The sequence below is a fragment of the Ptychodera flava genome, chromosome 3 (genome assembly GCF_041260155.1).
Source record: "Ptychodera flava strain L36383 chromosome 3, AS_Pfla_20210202, whole genome shotgun sequence".
In the NCBI taxonomy this organism is placed as follows: domain Eukaryota; kingdom Metazoa; phylum Hemichordata; class Enteropneusta; family Ptychoderidae; genus Ptychodera; species Ptychodera flava.
In genome coordinates, this window is record NC_091930.1 from 16,538,216 (window position 1) to 16,561,869 (window position 23,654).

At 36.7% G+C, this 23,654-nt stretch overlaps 1 protein-coding gene across 1 annotated transcript; it reads right to left on the minus strand.

The window, feature by feature from the left end:
* Positions 1-12,455: 12,455 nt before the first annotated feature.
* LOC139127868 (uncharacterized) lies at positions 12,456-16,697 on the minus strand. Its single transcript, XM_070693729.1, has 2 exons — positions 16,426-16,697; positions 12,456-14,080 (listed from the first exon to the last, which is right to left on the minus strand). Exons 1-2 carry the CDS (start codon positions 16,695-16,697, stop codon positions 13,120-13,122), a joined length of 1,233 nt encoding a protein of 410 aa, XP_070549830.1. The 3' UTR covers positions 12,456-13,119.
* Positions 16,698-23,654: the final 6,957 nt, after the last annotated feature.

The following is a 23,654-nucleotide window of genomic DNA, read 5'->3' on the forward strand; positions in this document are numbered from 1 at the left end:
CGTTGTGTCCTTCCTTTGTTGGCAATGACGCAGCAACTTACTCAAATGTCTCAAAAACGCAAATGTCGTACGAATCGTTTCGATACAAATCAGATTACCTATCGTAAAGGGTTACATCAACCGCTGTACGTAAAGTGTACATGTGCACCTCCTGTTGTAGTGGACTGCAGTATACCGTAAGTGAAGATCGATCGACCGTTTCACAAGTTTATTTCTCCTCAAAGTTTCCAAATCGGCGGAAGTGCGCTGTATTGGCTTGGTCTCCATACAAGACGGATCGAAAACAATTCTTGACTGGTTTAGCTTCGAATAAGGAATGGAACTGAATTTCCATCAGCTTCTGCGCTGCGCGATCCGCGATTGATCACGAGGGGGCAAGCAGCCCGGTGGTGGGGCAAGCAGTTACCGCGCGCCGGTGAAATGTTCGTCGTTTTTGAATGCTCCAAATAGTTCGTACGCAGTATAAGTTGCTTTCACTTTGAACACTGTTTTTGTGCTAAAAACGATGTGGTCATTTTATAAGTCCGGATTAGAATTCAGTTTTCAAAAATAGCAATGGCCATTTGGCATTGCTGTCTTGACAAACAGAATATTCAGCATTTTAGTATGCAATAGCGCTGATCACTTAACGTCATTTTTCTTTCATTAATGTGCAAAAATTTGTCTGCATTTTCGGCAAGAACGATGAAATCAAAACCTGCTAGCGTCATAATGCATACAGAAAATCACACTAATTCATATGAATTTATGGCTCAGACTACAAGTTGCAACAACGACCGCGCATGCAGTAACACAATTTGTCCGATTTTCAGGCAGCGGTGTTGCGCGCGCAGCTATATATAGTAACAAACCTGACACCGAGATCAGCGCTATTAGAATTCGGGTAAAAGACTAGTTGATACACAAAATTCAGAATAAATAGCCTTTAAAGTTACAGCTAATGGAGCATTTAACTCACAGAAACAGTGCTCAGACTTGTATTTATTTGACACTTAAAAAGGAGGATTTGTACTCGAGGCTGTTATGATTTGCTCAGCTACCCACTCTTCTTACTGCAAAAATTCTAATTGTATGCACAGTCCCTCTATCCACTATGGGTAGAGGGACTGTGTTGTATGGAAGAGACAGTAGTTTCACCTTTTACCAAGATGTTTAGCATTTGTTTTCTGAGTGACATCTATACTTTGTTATATTCAGTAACTTTTGCAGTTTAATATGTGGAATGTTCAGGTTTTGCAAGAACACCTTTTTGTTGTAAGCTTACCCCAACATTTCGAAATAGTGTTTCGTTGGTACTATATAGACTTACTTCTCGGTAGACAAGCTTGACAGGTGCCGTCCAAGCTACGCTTCTCCAATTGTCTAAATGCCCTGGACTACTCTTTGGTCGTTGTGTCCTCCTGCCCTGTCTGTTGTGTTTTTTCTCTCCTGTCCTTTCCCGTATTATTTTAGAATGGGATTTTAAACTAAGTTTAAAGCTTGGTTTTGATCATGATAGATATAAATTAAAGATAAAAATATACGTCCAATCGTAAACATCAATACAGGTCTCGATCTTAAATTTACGTGTTATAATTAATATACAAATGTCACTTAGACACGTTGCAAAATTGAACCCATTACGTTAAATTCTTAGGTTCCTTCATTAGGTGTTAATTCAAATATATTTTGTTTTCTTCAAAACTTTGTAAACATCCTCGTATACGTAAGTTGCATTTGTCGCAAATATGCTTTTTATTCATATTTGAGATCTTGTTATTTTAATTAATAGTTTTACTGGCACCTATGACCACCCAGTGCATAAATCTCCGTCAGAGACAATCTGTAGATCTTCGTAACACAACCAGTTGATTACTATCACACTGTACATGTTGTACATTATGTACTGGTATAGTGTTTATTGCCATTGTTTATTATGGAATTTTTGTTCAGACTCAGAGTCACCTAACTCTAAGTATGCTTGTTGTATTTACACAAGTATAACCTTTGTTTCCACGCATTGTTTTCAGCGTGCTAATGAAGAGCATAAGAAACACTGCATTGTAAATGTAACAGATGATTTTTTCATACTTGTGACCCATAAACCGATGGAAAGTTAGAGTTTATGCGATTGATCTGTGTTGTGTTTTTTTTTCTGTGTTTGTTTTTTTTTTTGCTGGCTGGCTGGTAGGTTTTTCAAAAATCCAAGGACGGCAAACAAAGAATTTTATTTACACGGCCTAGCTGTGGAAACGCAGCTATCTGTTGGCGGGGTAGCGTGAGTTGCTATGCGGGTCAAAGGTCAACCCCGCCACTCACATAGCAACTCACGCTACCCCGCCAAGAGATAGCTGCGTTTCCACAACTAGGTATCAGAAAGGGTAGGTTTTTTGCTCAAAACTGGTATCACAACAGTTTGGGTTTCCATGTTCGTGCGGAGCCCCCCCGTACTATTAGCCATGGAGTTACCCCCCGGGGTCAGGACCGAAAAAACACTTTCTTGTAAAGCTTTTAAACTTGAGACAAGCCCCGGGCGATTATCGTTATTGAAATTAATGCCATGACAATGACACACGACTGATCACGTCGTTCAAAATCTCAAGTGTCTATCGACTCACATGAAGGCGCAACTTTGCACAATTTTTAAATAACGGATATTTACAATCTAGTATCGAAGTTTGACATATCGACGATTTCGGGACTAGACGATACTAGAATGAACTGCGGTTGTCCCATGGGAAGCCGCGTCTGTGTAACCGCCGATATTCACCGGCGTTTTTGGGGACTGTAATATCGATACTACACGATACCAGAATAAATTGCTTGGTGCCATGGCATGCCCGGTCTGTTAAATGGACGATATTTACCCGATATTTATCGGCGATTTGGGATTCTAATATCGATATTAGACGATACTTGAATGACTTGCCTGGGCCTCGGCACGCCGGATATGTGAAATCTCCGATATTTACCCTATATTTTTCGGTGATTTGGGTACCCTAATATCAATACTAGACGATATAAGAATGACTTGCCCTGTGCCTCGGCACGCCGGATCTGTGAAATCTCCGATATTTACCCGATATTTATCGGCGATTTGGGGACTCTAATATTGTCGGGAATGGAAATCCGACAGAAATAATGCAAAACAGATAGTATATTTTCTGTTTATTATCCAGGGTTCTGTACACATACTAATGATGATTTCACAGCGTCAGTTTATCTATTAGTTTATTTGTTAGTTAAATGAAGCCATAACATGCAAATCCGACCTTTCCGTTGTTTTTTATTTTAGGTCAACTTTGGCATTTAACTTTGGTCATAGACCCTCGAGAAAAACTGTGATCTTCATCGTTACCAGAACATTCACCATGACTGGTAAAAAAAAACCCCTCAAAATTCTCTGTGTCATTACTCGGAACGTGCCATGCAAGAGCACCCTTACATACCTCCATGGACGCTATGTATCGAGAGTGCAAAATATTATGTTTCTTTGCGGCAATTTGGAAGATTATGACCAGGCGAGGTAATATCCGCTGGCTTTAAAGAAACATTGAAAACCAGGTGCATGCAAGGACTGAGGTAGAGTTGAGAGACTTCACGTTTACGCTATGAGTACTAAAACCATTGATTTATTGTTTCTTCAACCATGGAGGTAGCATGCTTCAACTGTTGTATGAAAATTTGTTTCTTTAATACTTTGCTCTAGTTTTTACGCGCGCATTATTTTGAGCAGTCAAGCAAAGTTTGCATCGGAATGAGAGAATTTCGGCTGCTTGAAATTTCAAAATATTAAGCTTTATCCATCAACCTATATCCTTCGATTTTTAAGCTCCAGCTCTCTATTTTTGCTGTGTATTGCTAACCGAGATAAGATTGTGCATTTTCATAGCAGAATGCCAGCGGTGAACTGATGCTTCATTCTGTTAGCATTTTGAAGTTTGTTGAAACACTCACAAACCGACAAATTACCATATCGTTAATGTTGAATTCGATTTGCATAAAAAATCACCATACTCATATTTCACATGATATCACCTTTCAACCATGGCAGAGTTGGTAAGTTGAAGAATGGGTTTATCGTAGCATAACTATTAAAAATTGAACTAACCTTTTTCAACCCGTATAACATCCAGGTAGACTTCCTTTGTTTCTTCAGGGATTTCTGCATCACTAACGATATGATCTGCATACGCTGATAACTTCTCAGTTTTCATCACCACTTCAGGATGGTTGGTGGCAAGGACTCGTGTCTCCGTCTTCACATCTACAAACTCACTGAAAATAGTATTAAATTACGTTCCTCTACTCTGTCTCCCTCAGCTATCATGGATTGCAAAATTTCCCTTCCTCGACCCCTGTCGATATTCTGTGATCTTATAATCCCACTACTTATCGTAAATGTTTTGATCTTGGCCTCCAGGTCTTCGTTCTTCTCTGTTATCTCGTCATCTGACAATAGATGTACATTTGCCACTTGTGTCAATTCAGAGTCATCTGCTGGTCTGATCTGCTGAAGCATCCTGATAGGATCTGTTAAAAACAACGATTTGAAAACAATATGTCTATATTATTGATGATGGTGATGTTTACAGACTTCATATCTTTCACTCAATGTACTAACTACGTTAAAAAGCGAATGAAGAAACATGGAAATGTGTATGGTATGCACAGGATTGATGAATGGATGGATGCACATCAGTATAAAGCCGACAAAAGCTGGTCATTTACATACTGACACATGACAGTGAGGGCACTATCACGATTTGTGGCCTGCCCAGAGGATGGTGATCCTGACCAAAATATTGATGATGCCCTAGCCACCAAAAAGTATCTTTACACTATGAAAATTTGTCGGGTAAGAGTTCCTGGCGACTGTATTCTACGATGCATGTGCTCGCTTCGAACTTGCCTCTTAACGGCTAGCGCGTAGCGGGCAAGGGTCGAGGGTAATATCAAATCGAACCATTAATATCACTTTTGTGGAATGCTATGTGGCGGAGTTTTAGCCAATCACAAGATCAGTACTTTAGGTGAGGTGTTATAAATATATTTGTTGTTCCCATTGTGGGGTAACATACCTGTCGCCGACTCCTGTACAGGTCTTTGACGTTCCATCTGTCGCCTGTCTTCCTTTTCTTTCAAAAGCTCGTCAAGCATGGCTATCTGGCTCTCAGTTACGGTATCTCCCTCTCTTTGGAAAGATTGCAGGAGATATCTGGCCTTATTCACTCTTCGCGGTGAGCTCTCTGTCTCCTTTGCCTCTATATGTTCCGATTGATCAGTATCTCGTTGCTGTAGAGGATCCTGCGAAGCTAGTCCTACATGTACAGATAGATGAATGTAAATAAACTCAGTGCGGGAACAGGTGAATGAAGATTAAGGCAAATGAATGTTGGTAGTTTTATAATAGATATTTCGATATTCAGACCCCTACAGTACATAAAGACAAGCCAGGTTTGGCAAACATAAACCAAAAGACAGACTTGTTGAATCATGAAATAGTTTCTTTTCAGTTGGTGCAGAGTTTATCGCGGGTAAAATTGATGTGCACTGTATTGTGGTTTCATTATCAACCATAGCTTTAGCTGCATATTGGACATCAAACAGTCTTCTTACGTTTTATTGAGAATAATAAGAAATTTCCAGTTACTCCATATTACTGCAAACAACGTGAAGATGTGAATGCGTACAGCAGTCACAGCAATACAAAATTTAAAAATGCGTTGAGGTATTAAATAACACCATAACCTACACAAAAAGGGTAAAGAATGTGTAGATATTGCATCATGTGCATATTTACCATATTTTTGGATCAGCTCCTGTCTACACAAGAAATATTCTTCATAGTCAATGGTTACGTCAATCGCCAGGTAAAATGCCCCGATTTTATCAAGGAGTTCATCAGACAGGAATTTGTCTTCCATCATATCTTGTAGTTTACCATTCTTGTATTTTCTCATCAGGCATTCCAGCGCATCCAATGACTGACAAGACATCGTATAGGAAATACTTCCCTGGCCTATATCCGTCACTTTGATCCCATTGTGTTGCTCGTCAAGTGTCTGACCAACTTCTTCAGTCTTCTCCTTGACTTCATCACTTTCATAGAAACCTCTTTCAACCTCCTCAACTGTTCTTCCTTGCTCAGGAACGACTTCACTTACTCGAACCCTAGCCTTAATGTCTCCTACACAAGTTAGAGGATACAATTTGTTTCAGCTCAAAATACATCTAAACGCTTATGGGAACAGGAGTCAATTTAACTTTTAATCTCAACACACAAGACAAAAATCTAGTGCATTGAGATCAAAGGTTCAATTGTTTCAATTGACAGTAATCAGCTGCCAGCACAGATGAATTTCCGTGCAAAAAGGAAACTGATGGTAGTCACTGAAGCTGACTCTTAAGCGATATTAACACCCTGCATTGTATGAAAATCTTATGCAATTTTCAATAGATAATATTATTTGTAAACAACCTAATTAACACGGTACATACCTGGTTCACGTTCCTGTGATTTGTTATTTCTGGATATTTTGTGAGAGTCTTGATTTTGGCTGGTTTCACCGTCTTGATAACATGTAAATAAATAAATATATAAATCAGAGTTTTCTTTCTCACTAGGAAAACTATTAAGCGATCATTATGTGCTACACCAAGTCTTCAACAAAGCTAGTTTATAAACCAAAGGTGTCACAATTTAGACTACAATCTTCGCACAGCTGGAGTACAATACAGCACATGCACGAATACAATATGTTCACCCTGGCATTTAATCATGAAAACTAACTCAAAACGATGACTGAATGACTAACTAAGGCTTTAGATAGCCTGAGGGTCAATTTTGTCCACTAACACCGCTATGCACACAAGTATGAAAAACATTTGCCACTAATTAATGATTATTTATTATATATATATATATATATAATATATATATATATATATATATATATATATATATATATATATATATATATATATATATATATATATTAATCTTCTGTCTGATGATTGCAGGATGCATGAGATTAAGTCACAGATATCATTACTTTGTAGTTGAAGTAATTTTGTGTAATTATATATATATAGATATATATATATATATATATATATATAATATATATATATATATTATATATATATATATATATATATATATATATATTATATATATGCAAAGACTTGGTCCTCCGTTGATGTATTGACCTTGTAAAACCACGCCTTTGACTTCGCAGTTATCTTCCAGGGGCACGTGTTTTTGTCGCGGCTATTACAATCAGTTGGTCGATCTTGACGTTGGTCTCAGGTTATTACCTTCTTATGCGATGTGATTGTGATTATACTTGACATGCACAGCTGTAACTCGCTTTTCATTGTGTTCCTATTTAAAATGTTGTGAAATTAAGACCCCTTTAGACAGTTTTTAAAGGGGTCTGAACTTAACAACAACAATAACTAACATATTAAAATAGCAAAGATGACGGCTATGTTCTCGGCTATTACATAACGACCATTCTAACATTTTCAACTTTAAGTGAACAGATTGTTGCACAATACCTTTTGTTTTGGTAAGAGGGGGCTGTCTCTTTAAGGCAAGTCTGAATTTCTGCTCTGCGTCACTCTCGACCACCTTCAAAAAGTCGTTGTTAATATCCTCCAGCTCTTGTTTCACCTTGCTCTTCATTTCCTTCTTGATGTCCTTGGCCTGTTTAAGGGCGATCTCAAACTGGCACAGGAATTTCATGATATGCTTCGCCAAAACATCGGCATTGTTCATATCTACGACGAGCCTATATTCACGGTGCAATAAGTGTCCCTTGATCAGTTCATGACTTTGAGAATCCCGAGGGACTATAATTGGAACGCCGGCACACCAAGGCGGCCAGCGTTATAGTCCAGTTCAATCTCTAGCCAAAAAGGGGTAAACCTAGGGCTAATTGCAACAGAAATTATTTCTTCACCATGCATTTTGGAAAGGTCCTAGAAATAACATACTAAAAGTATAATAAAATCTAAGGGGTGCAACAGTGCCTAATTTGCATAAATGTAAAGGGGCTCATGGGTATAAAATTGTCGCTGATAGACGGTTTCTACTGAAAATATGTGGCTAAACATGCTTTTGATCAGGGTTTTTTGGCTTATTTGCCTCCTTTTTGGTCTAGGCAATCTTGTTGAAAATATTTTGTCGTCATACAAATATTCCTCATTTGCATAAATCCAATATGGCCGCCACAACACTTCACTTTTCTTAGTTTTTCTCGAATTAATAACTATTTTTAAGCTACTACTGACAGCAATAGAATAATTTTTTCACATTGTATTTTAGACAAGTCCTAGAATAACATACTAAAAGCCTAGTACAATCTAGAATTGTAAACAGTGCCTAATTTGCATAGATGTAAAAGATTATGGTACAAACTAAGTGCTGATAGAATGTTTCTTGCTAAAAATAATTGGCTAAACATGATATGTTATGCAGGTTTTTGGCTTATTTGCCTTGTTTTTGGTTTAGGTAATGTTGATGGAAATATCTAGTCTTCATAGAAATATTCCTAATTTGCATAAATCCAATATGGCCGCCACAACCTTCACTTTTCTTTGTATTTTTCCAAATTAATAACTATTTTTATGCTACTTCTGACAGCAATAGAATTATTTATCCACTGTGTATTTCAGAGAAGCCCTACTATGACATACTAAAAGCCTCGTACAATCTAGAAATGTAAACAATGCCTAATTTGCATATATGTAAAAAGATTATGGGTACAAACTAAGTGCTAATAGAATGTTTCTGCTAAAAATAATTGGCTAAACATGATATGTTATGCAGGTTTTTGGCTTATTTGCCTTGTTTTTGGTTTAGGTAATGTTGATGGAAATATCTAGTCTTCATAGAAATATTCCTAATTTGCATAAATCCAATATGGCCGCCACAACCTTCACTTTTCTTTGTATTTTTCCAATTAATAACTATTTTATGCTACTTCTGACTGCAATAGAATTATTTATCCACTGTGTATTTCAGAGAAGCCCTACAATGACATACTAAAAGCCTCGTACGATCTAGAAATGTAAACAATGCCTAATTTGCATATATGTAAAAAGATTATGGTTACAAACTAGGTGCTAATAGCATGTTGCTACTAAAAATAATTGGCTAAACATGATATGTGCGGATTTTGGGCTTATTTGCCTTGTTTTTGGTTCAGGCAATGTTGATTAAAATATTTTGTCGTCATAGAAATATTCCTCATTTGCATAAATCCAATATGGCCGCCACAACACTTCGTTTTTCTTTGTATGTCCCTAATTAATAACTATATAAGCTACTTCTGACTGCAATAGAATTAAATTTTCTTTGTGTATTTTAGAGAGGTCCTAAAATGACATACTAAAAGTCCAATACAAGCTAAGATTTATAACATTACCTTATTTGTATAGATATAAACGGATAATAGGAGCAATACATTCACTGATAAAAGAAATATGCATATTGAATTGAGAAAAATGCGACATTATGTTCAAGTATTGTATGCATTTATTTTAATTTTTGTCCAGGCAATATTTTTGAATACATTTTATCGCCCGAGAAATATTCCTAATTTGCCTAAATCACGTATGTAGGCTGCCACTGCATTTCACTTAAAAATTATATATTTAATCTACACAACAAGTAGTTTTTGTTTCCACTCTGTATTGAATGTATAGAATGGCAAACAAAATGACTGTTAAGAGGGGAGACAGTGCATAATTTGAATAAATATAAAACTTAGAAAAGGGAACAAAATCGTTGCTGTTAATAGATTTCTTAAAAATATATTCAGCAAATTGATATTTATTCAAGCAATTTCATTATTTAATGTACTTTTTGTGTTTCTAGGCAATGCATAAAATCATTTAAGATTCCTCATTTTACATAACTGCAATGTCCCCTCCCTACCACTTTACTTTTCCCTTTTTTGACCTATAGTATAAATGACTATATATAATGTTAAAAAACAACGGAGATCATTAGAACTAAATTTTAGTAGGGTCATGGAAGTTTAATATCGCAAGTTTAAAGGCCTGTGTTGGCACCAGATTTTGTCATCAGAAAATTTATCCACCAGATTACAATTTCAATGGAAAACAAAAGGCTCTTACACCTCAATCATTCTCTTACAGACTAGAACAAAGGCGATACCAGGGATCGCGAAAAGTGCATTTAACGAAGTTGTGCATAAGACAGCTAATTTACCCAAATGCTAAATGGGTCATAGATGCTATACAAACCTGGTGCTGATAATCTGTTTACGAAAGTGATTTAAGAGATAAGCTGACATTGTAATGACTATGTAACATCATTTTCTTGTTTTTAGTTCAGGGAATGCTTTCAAATATATCTTACAGCGATAAAAAATTCTTATTTGCATTTGTCCAATAAGTCAACCATGTCACTTCCTTTTTCTAATTAGAACATGAATTATTTCTTCACCTTAAATACTTAAAAGGTCCAAGAATGGTATATTCAAAGCCTAATACAATCTACATTGTGCAAAGGACTAATTTTAAAAGATTTTATAGGAAATGCCTACACTGTACTAAATGTAATAATTGAAACTTGAAAGGTTTTACAATATCGTAAAGAGAGATTTGAAGTTTTTACTAACATTGCTAAATATATTTTACCTAATTTTGAGCGATTCCTCATGTGCATAAATCATATATGATGATCATTAAAATAATTGTCTTTAATTTTTCAAATTGACGTCAACTTATTTTAATTAATTATGTTATCAGTAAAATGAGAAGTTACATTAAGAGACACTACTTGTTTCAGTTATTTAATACTTTAAATTCTTCCTATCGAAAGATGTCCATTTTATAACTTGAATGAACATTTTGCTCAGTACAAAGAAATTGACATGGTTATTTATTTTCTGTGTATTTTAACTCATTTTAATGATTATATACTAATAGGGCCTACAGAATGAAAAGCCCTGTAAAAATAAACAATGATGATTGTCGTATAGTTCATTTCAATTATCTAGAGAATTTGCATAATGTCAATAACATTGGGAACTTACTGGAAGATTTGGATTTTCTTAATGCATAGCAAAATGCTTGGCCAAATAACCAACACTTTGTACTAAGGGAGGCTGAAGAAAATTTGTGTTTCAGCTCTATTTTCTTTTATTTTCACCCTTACCCGTATTACTAATATAGATTAAGTGTGGATAAAATGTAATTAAAGACCAGGTTGTGTGGTCACTGGTAATCAGATATACTTTTGACTGTGTGCAACTTGCCTGTTCATGCCACATACAGAAATTTATGATAATAATGATAAATAAATTATAATGATCATGATGATATAGAGGTACAATTGTTATACTATACTGCCAATTATCATGAAATATGGATTAAGAAAGCTGTTCCTTTATCAGCTGAAAGACATTACAATAATCAAAGGACACTGCATTTCTCAAAATTTTGAAATTTCTTGAAGACAACAATTGAAAATTAATATAAAGTCATATAGTGGACTAAAGAGAGAGATTTCCTGTTAAATCTTACCGTACACAGCCATAGCATTTGAGGAAAAACTGAAAAAATCTGTTTACTGAATCATGATAATCTAAATCACTGGTAAAAGTAAATCTAGATACTTTTCATAATGTTACATGGTCAATCTAGATACTTTTCATAATGTTACATGGTCTAGCTGCTCTTTCAAATTTTCATGACCGTGAAACAAGAAAACCAAGATGTGAAGGAATTTGCATCACAGAAGCTGCCGTTAACGAGTTTATCAATTAGGATATCAATTTTGACATCAAATTATCATCCTGTATTTTTAACCTTGTGGAAGTCTCACCTCAGATTGGCCAGACTCTCAATTCCTTGAGTGATCGATCTTATTGGTAATAATACAAAAGTCCAATAATCTGCAAATGGGAAGTCCATTACATAACAGCCCATGAGTGATACTTGCACATCTAAGATCTGATATGATACGCAGTACAATTATATCATCCTATGCTTCACATCTTTTCATTGAGTTATCCTTCCCCATACTTATGGGTTCTACAATGAACTGCAGCAGCATGAATAACCCCGACAGAAAGCAAAATCTAGACTTTCTGTTGTCAACGAAAGGATTCTGGCTGTAAACAAATGAACCACCTAGAGGAAGATGTAAACAGAGAGGAAGAGGAAGAAATTTTGATATGATAATGACCATCATAATAATTGTCATCACCACTACCATCATGGTGATTCAAATGATGTTCGTATTTATACTAATGATAGTTTAATAATGAGAAGGATGATTCACAGGCACAACTGTTAGGTGTGGTGAACCATTTATTAGTAACTGAATATTTCCATCGTCATTGAAGATAATGACCAAAAGCATAAAATATTCCTTCAAAAATTTTACGGCAATCGAACATGTTGTAGGAGAAAATGACTTAAAATGACAATTGATGTCAAAAACTTGATTTTTTATGAATAACCTTATCGTCGTAAAAGAAAGAAGAATATCCAAAGAAAGAATTCTGATTCCTTTTATTTAAACAGTGATTCTCTGAAACTCTTCTCTTTATTCATTGCATTTCTGAATAACCAGAAAATGTCAATGGAAGCTATTGTAGGCTTATTGTATACAGAAGACCGTTTGTGTCAATTATGCAAATTTAGCATTTTGCATAAAAATATCTAAATTATGCATGCAAATTAGGTCAACCTCTTTTGTTTTAGGTAATTCTTGCAAAACCTTAACAATTTCATAGGGAAAAAATTGTTTAAATATGAGCTTAAACATTCATTTTGTCTGAAATAGTGGAAAAACTGTGAATATATGCAAATTACTTAATTTGCATATTCTTTATTGTTCAAGACATTTAGAAAATAACTTATTGAACCTTACTAAATTGTGTTGCAATGAAAAAAGTCACTTGAATTTAGTTTACATGTCCAAAATGTGAGTATAGCAGTCATTTTAAAGGCGATATATAGCTAATTTGAATATATGCAAATTTAACCAATTTGCACCCCTTATATTTTCTATACTTTTAATATGTCATTAGTGAGACCTTTCCAAAGGTCATGGTGAAGAAATAATTTCTGTTGCAATTAGTCCTAGGTTAAACCCTAAATTGACTGGACTATTAGGTTGACATAATGTACAGAAGATGGAGGAACAAGGACCAAATGGGATTGTCCAAGCTCATCGTTCAATTCTTCAGCTGATGGCATTCGACGCAGTATGACCTTTAACTTCGAATGAGGATTCAGAGTCTTTATAATATTGGGATCACCGCGCTTCGGTACTCCGAAAATTTTCCATTTAGGAGGTGATTTTCCATCCTTGTAGAACAGATCTGCAACGGAGTTCATTGCCTGGACAATAGCACTGTCACTTTTCAGATTTTCAAGTTCATCTTCTTGAAATAACGACAGGATTTGCAATGTTGTATCTTTCTTGACAGGTGGTGGACAAGGAATCTCGAAAGTATTTTCATCTACCATTTGAGTTAATCTGTAGTGTGTTATCTTTGGAGGTTTTCGATACATTGTCTCATACTGTTCGAAAATGCTACTCCCTACAGTAAAGACGGAAGTGGCCGCTTTGCTTTCTTTTGGTATGTTTTTGCGGCGAACCTCAAGCTCTGGGATGACGCAACTTGCAATCACTGGGGTAATGAGATCTTTATCATATAGATTTATCAAGTAGAATGCTGCTCTCGGGAAGACATCCTTTTCAATTTTGAATGCGGCGTCGGAATTTATCATTCCAAACCCGAAAACGAATCTAACATTTGCTAGCTCCTTCAAATTAGGAAAGTAATCTTCATGGCGATACAGCCAATCAGCATTGGGTGTTTCACCTCTTGACTTGAACTTTGGAATTGGAGATGGTGCTATGAGCTCAACGCCATATTCTTTAGCTTCCTTTATTTCTGCTTCTGTAGCTGTGAGGGCAGTGCAATACACTGATAACCCTAATTCACGGAGAAGTTGGATTAATAGATGAACAGTATCTGTTACTCCTCCTTGGATTGGCCCTCCCCAAGTATGACTGAGGATCAAGGCCTTATTTCCCATATGTTTCCTGTAGAAGGGCAAGAAAACACATAAATGTTTGTACTTAACCTTCTTAGATGACATTGATAGTACTAGTAATGTAACTAATGGTAAACAAAAACCTTGTTAGATGACATTGATACTACTAGTAATGTAACTAAAGGTAAACAAACCATGTTAATGTTCGGGAGATCTTCTGACACAAAAGTCTGTTCTGGGCAATATACAAGCCATAGGTACAGTGTGAGCGGTTGTTTATTTCAATAACAGTCAATGTAGATGAATGGTAGCATATTATTCCGTGCATTTACGATTATAGATGGTTCGTTTACAAAACAAAGCATCCAAATGGACTCGAAAATGTACAGCTCCAAAAATGGTAATATTATCAACACATTTGACTCTATTATGTTAACATTTTTGTTCTTGCTAAGTTTTATAACCTGCCATGGATTTTCAGTATGCAAAGCGCAATTTAATCCCCACAAACTTATTTCATTTTGAAAATTAAATCATAAATAAAAAATGCTTAAACATACAGCTGGTGAGGATTTAACATTAAAAAGATCCAAAAATACTGAGTATCTTTACAACTATCCGACGGAAATCCGAGAAGCAAGCAGAACATTTTTCATGTGATCAAACGTCTACTGCTTTGACATATGTGGAAGTCCAAAAGTGATTGGTACTGCATTGAAAGTATTCAGTGTTCGAGGATAGATAAATATTGAATAGTTTAGGCAGAATCTTAAATAATTCCCGTAGATAGTGACTTGCAATTAGCGATGAGGATTGTGTCGTTAGGGAGTGGAATGGTGGAGAATCAACATTGATATACGTAGAAAATAACAAATCCCCTGAATGAGTATAAAACTTTGCAATGCGGTTTTAAAAGATAATGATAAGTTTGGTATCCACTGGTAAGAGTACTTTAAGTAGTTGTATGTTTGTAGTATGTGTCACTTGAAATACGAATGGATGGTCATATGGACACAACGTACGCATACAAGCCTGATGAGTGTATATATACACAATATTACTTGGTACTATTATTTGACTTATAGAGTTTAAGTGAATTTTTATAGCTGCAGTGTGGTATCGCATGTTATATCGCATATTACATATTTTGTAACTAATATTTTGTACGTCAACGTTTAGGATAAATATAAAACAACGCAGTGTTTTGATTCCTTGTGCGAAATGGGTAAGAACGTTTGCTTCAGAAAATACCATCACAATTTAAAACGGTGTCGCATTTAGTGGTCCGTAAATCGCTGCAAGTCGACCACAATTCTTGAGGCATATAGCATCTCTCTCTCTATCTGGCTCTCTGTCTCTCTGTCTCTCTCTCTCTCTCTCTCTCTCTCTCTCTCTCTCTCTCACCCATTTGTCGAAAAATCGTATATTCTGTTGCGCCTCGAGATCACATTCTGACTTTAAAACCTGTCAATGCCTTTTCTACCGCTTGCGGGGCTCCTTTGAAGCTGTTGACTCGGAAGGGCAAACTTATTTTTGCAATAATGGGAAATTTTACTTTCAAGCCGGGATTGTTTTTAATTTTGAGGCACCTACTTCCTGAAGGACAAAGTCATTCTCTTTTACCCTTTTATGATTTTGTTTTATATGAAAAACAGTTTAATGTTGTTTGACTTCTCGAAACACGCTGAAATAATGGTCAACTGCACACAACCTCAACTTTGCTTGAAGCCGGACAAAATTTAACATTAAGATTTATTTTACGGTCTGTACTAAAAAATGAAGTTTCGTGCAAAACTGCCACCATGCACCGCAGAACATACACTGTTACAAACGTTTGGACTTTATGCAAGGTTTTGTAATGAATCGTAATTGGCAGTGCCTTTCATGTAGATAAGAATATCAGCTTATTTATATTGCGGCTATGTTCATTTGTCATGGGAAGGCAAGTAGGAAATAGAAAATCGGTTTTGTTTAGAGATTACAAACAAAATCATCTATCTGCTTTAACCAATTGTGTAATATTTGACCCTTTTGCAGTCATGCACTACCACAAAGAGGTCAAAAAAGGGACTTTGCCCCTACAAAGAAATTACGGCCGTAAACATAAACTGACCAGACTTGTCCGCAGGGCGAATTATTTATTCAGTGTCAATTTCCGAAAAAAAATTGTGATTCTGCCGGAAAGTATCATTCTTGTTTACGGCTACATAGCATAAGAAATACTCGAAAAAACAGCTACATAGCTTGAAGGTCTAGAAACACCCAACTATTTCGAATTTTGACATAATGATTTCTATCTGCATTGAAAACATTCCTTTGTAGTTATGATTAAACTTTGGATTTGATTTCTCACATGAACCAAGTGTTGGTGTCCTCATTTTTTAATTATCTTACTTTGGCTTTTGTTCCTCTTCTTTCTTCCTTCCGTTTCGTTTGGACGCACATGGACTTGAAGGAGGGCTGGTATCCTCACTTTGTTTTTCTGGCTTGGCTTCAGTGCCCTTGTCGTCCTGCAGGTGACCTGTGGCAAATGCAGACGGCCAACTGGCGTTAACACGCGCAATGGCGGCGTCGGTGGCAGCCGCAATTCGCCTACAATCACGTTCACTGTACTCACGGCCATCGTCATCGCCTCCTCTTTGACTGTGACGCTGTGTACTTAACATGATGATCGTGAATTCTGAAAAAAATTCTTTGGAAAACGCAACACGCGAGTGCTTGTCCGTGCGTCAGTGTTCTGGGCTGTACATACGTCGGCGAATGTCACTAACTCGTTTGAAGTTAATATTTATACAAAATTTATGACTCACTAAAATGCTACTTTTAAAAGGACCATGTAAAGCTTCAGAGCGTCGAACCATCTCATTTGGCTTGCTCCCGTCATTGATGTGAAATTAAATTATCATGCAGTATTAAAAGTATACTTCAGAAACGCAATAATGATGATCTCGTAGACTCACACACATTTCGCGGTACCACCTGGCCATGTTGACGATTGATGATGATGACGGTGATTGTGGTAGCGGTGACTGCTTTTGTTGTTGCTCTTGATTTTGTTTTGATTTTATGTAATCGTCGTTTGACCAAAATTTTAATTTGTCTTTGAAAATTTTCTATATACCTCTCAGAAATATCACAGACGGAAGTCTCCATAACTTTTGCCTTGGAAGCGTGATATGTTCACAGCACACACAGGCAAGCTAACCTGTATGCAGTAGCAGTCGTGCCATATGTGTAGACTCTGCATAATGAATAATTATATTTCAATACATTTAAGAAAGACAGTGAACAACGTATTTCAAAAAAGAAGCTTGTTAAGCTGCAATATTTTCAAATTAGAATTAATTGGCAACATATGCATTGCCTTGAACCACATGGAAAATTTTCGAATATCAATTCATAAACAGAGCAATAATGTGACAATATAATAATTACTGCATTTAAACCTTGTCACTGGTGAATTTGCGCCGGCCCATTAATTTGTTTATTTAGAACTCCATAAAGATATCACAGCAAATATATATCGAAGCAAATTCGATATACAAGCGCAGACTTTTATAAAAGTAATTGAGAAATTTGCATACACAGTCCTTTTTTTCTACTGTTACGTTTGGCGTAGCCCTGCTTACGATGCTGTGTCACGGTGCTCCCGGCGTTATACGGCCTCCCATAACACGCCGTGGACACACAGCATCGTACGCAGGGCTACATTAGGCGATGATTCTTGGCACCCTTTAAAGTTATTAACACTTTGTACAAATTAATGTTTTGGTGCTCCAAGCATATATTCCCTTTGCTGTGATGTGAGTCTTGCATGGTCGCGTTATCAGCTTCAACCAGCAGCAGTCTTATCTGTGTTGGTCAGGAGTGGGATTGGTGATCTGTCGTAATTCTTGTACAAATACCGGAGAATGATGCTCCAAACGATAAACTCAGACGAGAAGTGAATTAGAAAATAAAGGCAACACACTGCAAAGCTCGTAAAAAGTGTTTTTTGGATTATTGCCAGTGATGAAAAGGGTAGCAATTGCAGTGCCAGTGCTAGCAATTGTAGCCAATGGGCTGTGCGTCGGCCGGCTTTTTCTGACGTGTTGGCTGTGCAGCGCCGTCCCGTGTCTACAGGCCGGCGCTGCACTAAGCCAACACGTAAGAAAAAGCCGGCGGTCAGCCCGTGGACAGCCTACCATTATTGCAGCTATATATGTCAGTGCGAAATACGAGCACTGTGAATCATTGACTCAAGTATAGGTTTGGTGGACAGCAATTTTCGTGTACACTACGCTGTGCCGACATAGGTTAATGACGACAAAGTCGAGAAACCCATCGATTTGATGGTTAATATGGATTTGGCTCTAAATAAGATGCATTTTCGCTCATAAATATCTAAATTATTCAGAATTATGCCCGTCGACACAAGTTGGCATAACTCGCCGAAATGAGGAGACCCTGGTAGCAGCGATAGAAAACAAACATCAGCCGTGAATGGTTACATGCAAATTATAGGCCCTGGTATCATCATAACTCTGTTGTTTAGTGAGAGAGGAATTCTTGGCTACAGTTCAATGCCTGCGTTATCAGTACCGTGGACTGAGTGCTACAGGTCATGTGAGGTCATGAGATTGCGTCTGTTTGCCTTGTCGTCAATATCACAGTGATAAATTATTATATACTTCTGCTTTGCATTTGTATAGGTCAAATCAGGTCAGACAGCTGTGTCTGATACCTAGCTAGACGGGTACTTCAACAACTGACCTGAGATTTCACGAAGGGCATGAATCGATAATTAATCGAACCAGTGCATTTCGTACGTAGTGTTTCTCATGATTGGCTGGGTAGACTGAGATACCATGGCTCTATTAACTGGAAGACTTAATACCAATTACGTCATTGGTGTTCCAGCCTGTTTGTAAAACACAGCTTCTTGCTCTACTTCGGAACAATATCGAGATGCCTAGTGTTGGACAAAACCTGTATGCCTGTATAGTGATATGGTATTGGTCAAAATGGAATTTCAGTCCAGATTTGAATACATTTTTTAACTGCAACACGGCATGTTGTTGAAATTGCGTTGTACTTCAACGGCAACGAATTAGCATTTTCCATCAGTTTATTTTATTTTTGACAAAGTTAAGCGAGAAGGGGAAGACAATTTATTTATGAACAAAATGAATTAAAAGATGATGTTTTCTGCAATTAAATGTCTGTTTAAGGATAAATACATCAGGGGTATCTAGAGGATTGATTTCTCTTAAAGTGTCTATCAGGAGCAAACAGCAAATCTATTCCTGCAGAAGCTCTTTGTAAGAAATTATTTTCAGCGGATCCACATTTCCCATCAACTATCAGTAAATTGGCCAGGCAGGCAATTTTCTCTCATCATTAGCTGCCGAGAAAGATAATTTTCTTGGTCAACAGGCAATATGAATAAGGTCCAGGGCGTAATGGGCGAACTTTGGAAGGTTTCAGCTGTTTTCAAGAGTTTTGCTAATTGGCGGCAAACAATTTTCAGAAAAGCGATCGCAGTTTCAACTTTTGTTGTGACGACATTTCTTTCCGAAGTGGATCGCGGGAGGAGTTACAAATAACGATGATCTTAGTCGTCCCAAATTTTAAAAAGTACATAAGAGAAGCGTGAAGAGGCATGTAGATCACAACAATGTACATGATGTCACAACAATTCCACTTCATCGAGACCTGAAAAAAATAGTGGCGATTTAACTTCTACATCGCATTCACCAAAGTTGTTTCTTTTTTATTTACATGTTTATGTGACAATATCTTTTTTTTCAGATCAAAGAAGTAACATACAAATTTTAACGTACCATGTATGAAATAAAATATGCAACTAAGGTAGTATGCATCTCAAAAGTGAAAGACTTAAACTGTTGCTAAAATTTCCCTCAAGGAATCTTTCAAGCCTACTCTTTCAAAACCAAGAATAAAAATATGGTGGAAAGCGTGTAAATTTTGGTACTCGGGAAGCGAATTCAAATGTACTGATAAAATTTAAATTAAAAATTGTCGCCATCCCTATGTTTACTGTATGGAGAAAAATAAATTTTGTATTTTCAATAGACTAAGGGCTTCAAAATGAGTCCTCAAATGTGATAGATCAGAAAAGTATTGGAAAAGTTTGAGAGTCTGAATATCTGTCCTGAGGCGCATCCGTAACACATCACGTATTAAAAACCTTGACGTTTTACGCTCCAGCTCTCTGTAAAAAGTTCATTTTTGACACTATTGTGGATGGAAAAGAATACTTGTAGGTATTATACTTATACACTGCCCATTTTACAATTACAATTATTATATTTACTGATTTACATACTTTTTTATTTTCAACTCCTCCTACAATAATTATTGTAATATTAAGTGTTAGTTTGAAATTCAATATTTTTCCAACACATTTTTAAAACATCTTTCCAGATACTCTTAGCAGGTATTCAATCCCAATAAAGATATTTATAGAATTTTGCGTTCCGTATCACGTATGGTTTCAAGGCGCCCCATCCCCTGCGGCTGTATCTGCGCGTTTACTGTTGAACAGTTTCTAGGGACCCATTGGACGTGTGCCAGAACATGTCTCACGCGTGCTATTTACGTAGGTGTGTAGTGCACAAACACACTATCCAGAACTTGCAGAAGCGTGTCCGAGATAGCATTCCACACTTGCGCTATAAATCGGAAGAAACATGGTTGACATTGCATGAAAACGGTCATAACTCTGACAATTTAATGTACCGGTTACGAATGTAATAGTGTAATTATAAGGTTATAACAATAATACTGCAAGGGATGCACTTAGACATTGGCGCTGCGCCAATATCCTCGTGTATCCTTTTATTTTCGTAATAACCTCATAATCCATCGTACACCATACAAAGCCCATTCACAGGATGAAATACCCTTATGCATTACCCATTTCCACGTGAGGTAATCAGAAGTAAACCGTCTCGTTGATGGGCACACGATCATGTTAGAGTCTGGGAGTCAACGTCAGATATTACTATGAGTCAACATCAGCTAGTAAATCTAGTTATATGGACCTACCAAGGTTTCCCAAATAGGAGGTAGATAGACTCTGCCACCAAATCTTTGGTTCACCTATTTTTTCCAGTTTTTTGGAAGTTCTATTCAGGCAGCAGTGGCAACGAAAACTGATGAGAAACTTTTAAAACCACTTTAAATCACATTCCCATGGAAAACAAGATTGAAGTATTGTTCCAGCTTGGTTTGAAAGTCCTGTATAGTTATTATTGTAGGACAAATTTCTGCCATTGCCTTTTCGACAACACAATATCAGGGCGCCCTCTATGGCAAAATTATTGATTGCTTTTGAGTACGACAAATTTAAATTTTTCATGACATGGATAAATTCGTTGTTTGAACTTTGGTGGTGCTTCAACTCTTCACCTACTGACGTGGCAGTCACCTACTGACGTGGCAGTCTGACCTGAAAGGTGCAAATTCTGAGTTCGAAAGTTATTGAGTTGTGCGAAATTTACACGATCAATCTCCTTCCAAACAATCGGCTGTAACAGAATATTTCATGTTTTCTCAATGGTGATCAAATTGCATCGACATTGAAAGGAAGATTACAGAGGCAAAGAAGCATTCTTGCTCATAAAATGCGGAGAGAGACAGAGAGACAGACAGAGACAGACAAGACAGAGACAGAGAGAGTACGTATATTCACTTAAGTGACAGTAGATACTTACGGACGAAACAGATGCGCAGAAAAGTCATACACTGCATATGTTAGACTTGATGAAACTACATCTTTCAGACTTGATAAAATGATGTTCGCAAAGTAAAATGTGAAAGTAAGTTTGTGAAACATAAGTTACCAAATATGTTTGAGTCTAATATTTGTGGACATCTTCATTTACAAAGTAAGACATTAGCTGCTCAGTCATGAGTTAGAAAAATAAAATGTTGTCGATGAAAGGTACAGTATCAATAGCATTGTACAGCGTACCTCATATCGGGTGTCTAATCAGTAATCTCCATCAGCAAATATCAGGTTTTCTTTAGGTTTCTTTTTCCATAGATTGTCATTTCATGAAGAGATTACATTTTAGAATTATTGATATTGTAAATATTGCAATTTAACAACTTTTGTCACTGTAAGTGATATGGGGGGATATAGCACAAAATAAAAATTGCTGTTCAACACCACGTTATCGCTTGTGTGCTAAAATCTTTACTGAGGTTTCTGCTTGTAAATTCATGGAAACAAGTTATTCATTCATTTCATTTATCTGAATTGCTTACTCTTCAGAGACTTGTCAGGAAATTATCTTACCACAAAAGGACAGGCATGTTAGTTATGCAAAAAACTAAAGAGAAAAAAAGATCCTACTTTGACTAGCATTTACCACGTCGGGTACCATTTTTACAAAATGAGGCCAAACAGTTTACGACGATCTCAGCGAAACATTGGTAACTGGATACATTAACAAAAAGTAAGCATACACATTTTTATCACGTTCAGAGTATTAACGATCCGAATTATGAATATAAAGAAGTGAGCAAACTTATTCTTTGATAAAAATCGACAGAAGTGAATATTATGTCGAGTGGTTGCTATAGGCTAACTGTCAAATTGATTGGTGATAAACCAAACGCCTAGCAACAGCCTGGATCAAAGACACAATAGAAATCATAGCCACATTTGATGACAAACTAGTACCAAACCAATTTATTACATGCCTCAATGTGAGTGCAAATCAGTGCTTGATTTGAATAGGAACATCCGGGGAGTTAGCAGGCAGGTAAACGATGTACTGATCGGTTTCCATGGTTACCCTGTCCAGTGAAGCGACGCGACATTTAAGTGAAAATCGTGCTAGTGAAGTGCCGTTTTCGACGTTAAAGTAGACGCTTAACGCTAGATGTAAAATATCCATGCGCGCACTGCTATTTTGATTTTCGTTGCAATCTGTTCGATGCTGGTCGATAATGGTAAAATTGTTTGAAAATGCCATGCATATAACTAAATATCATATGGCATTAACCGTGAAGAGGCATGTAATAAAAATATAATTGCCTGAATACATAGGTTATTTGCCCTCGCAGCAGAAGACAATTTGTGCTCCTGGCGCTGGGCAAATTGGAACCTGCTCTAGGGCACATAAACCCATGTATTCAGGCAATAATAACAAATTTCTAGATTAAATATATTCAGTAACTTTCCAAATTGCCTGTTTCCGTTACAGCTTTCCAGTTCAACGACGTAGCTACGTCGTTGAACTGGAAAGGTCCATCGTAAATTTATCAAAGGTCTCTGGAGGATCAAATGCAAGCGTTGAGCAAAGTGGCCGCTTGACCTATCATCCTGATCGTGTCAACCATTATTATCAAAAACTTGTGGTGCTATCGACGACATGCATTTCCTTTCATTAGTATCACAGTTCCCCATGAGGTGTCGCATGCCTTCATTTCAATAATCCGGTCCAATGATCGCGGATGGTATTGTAGAGATCAGTAGAACGGCTTAGTTAAGATCAATTTTACATCACCAAAATGATCGGCTGTGAATTTCCACAAGGTTCCATGAACGGAGTTAATGTTTACTAGGCCGACATGCCCAATAGACCACTTACACGTACTATCGAAATATT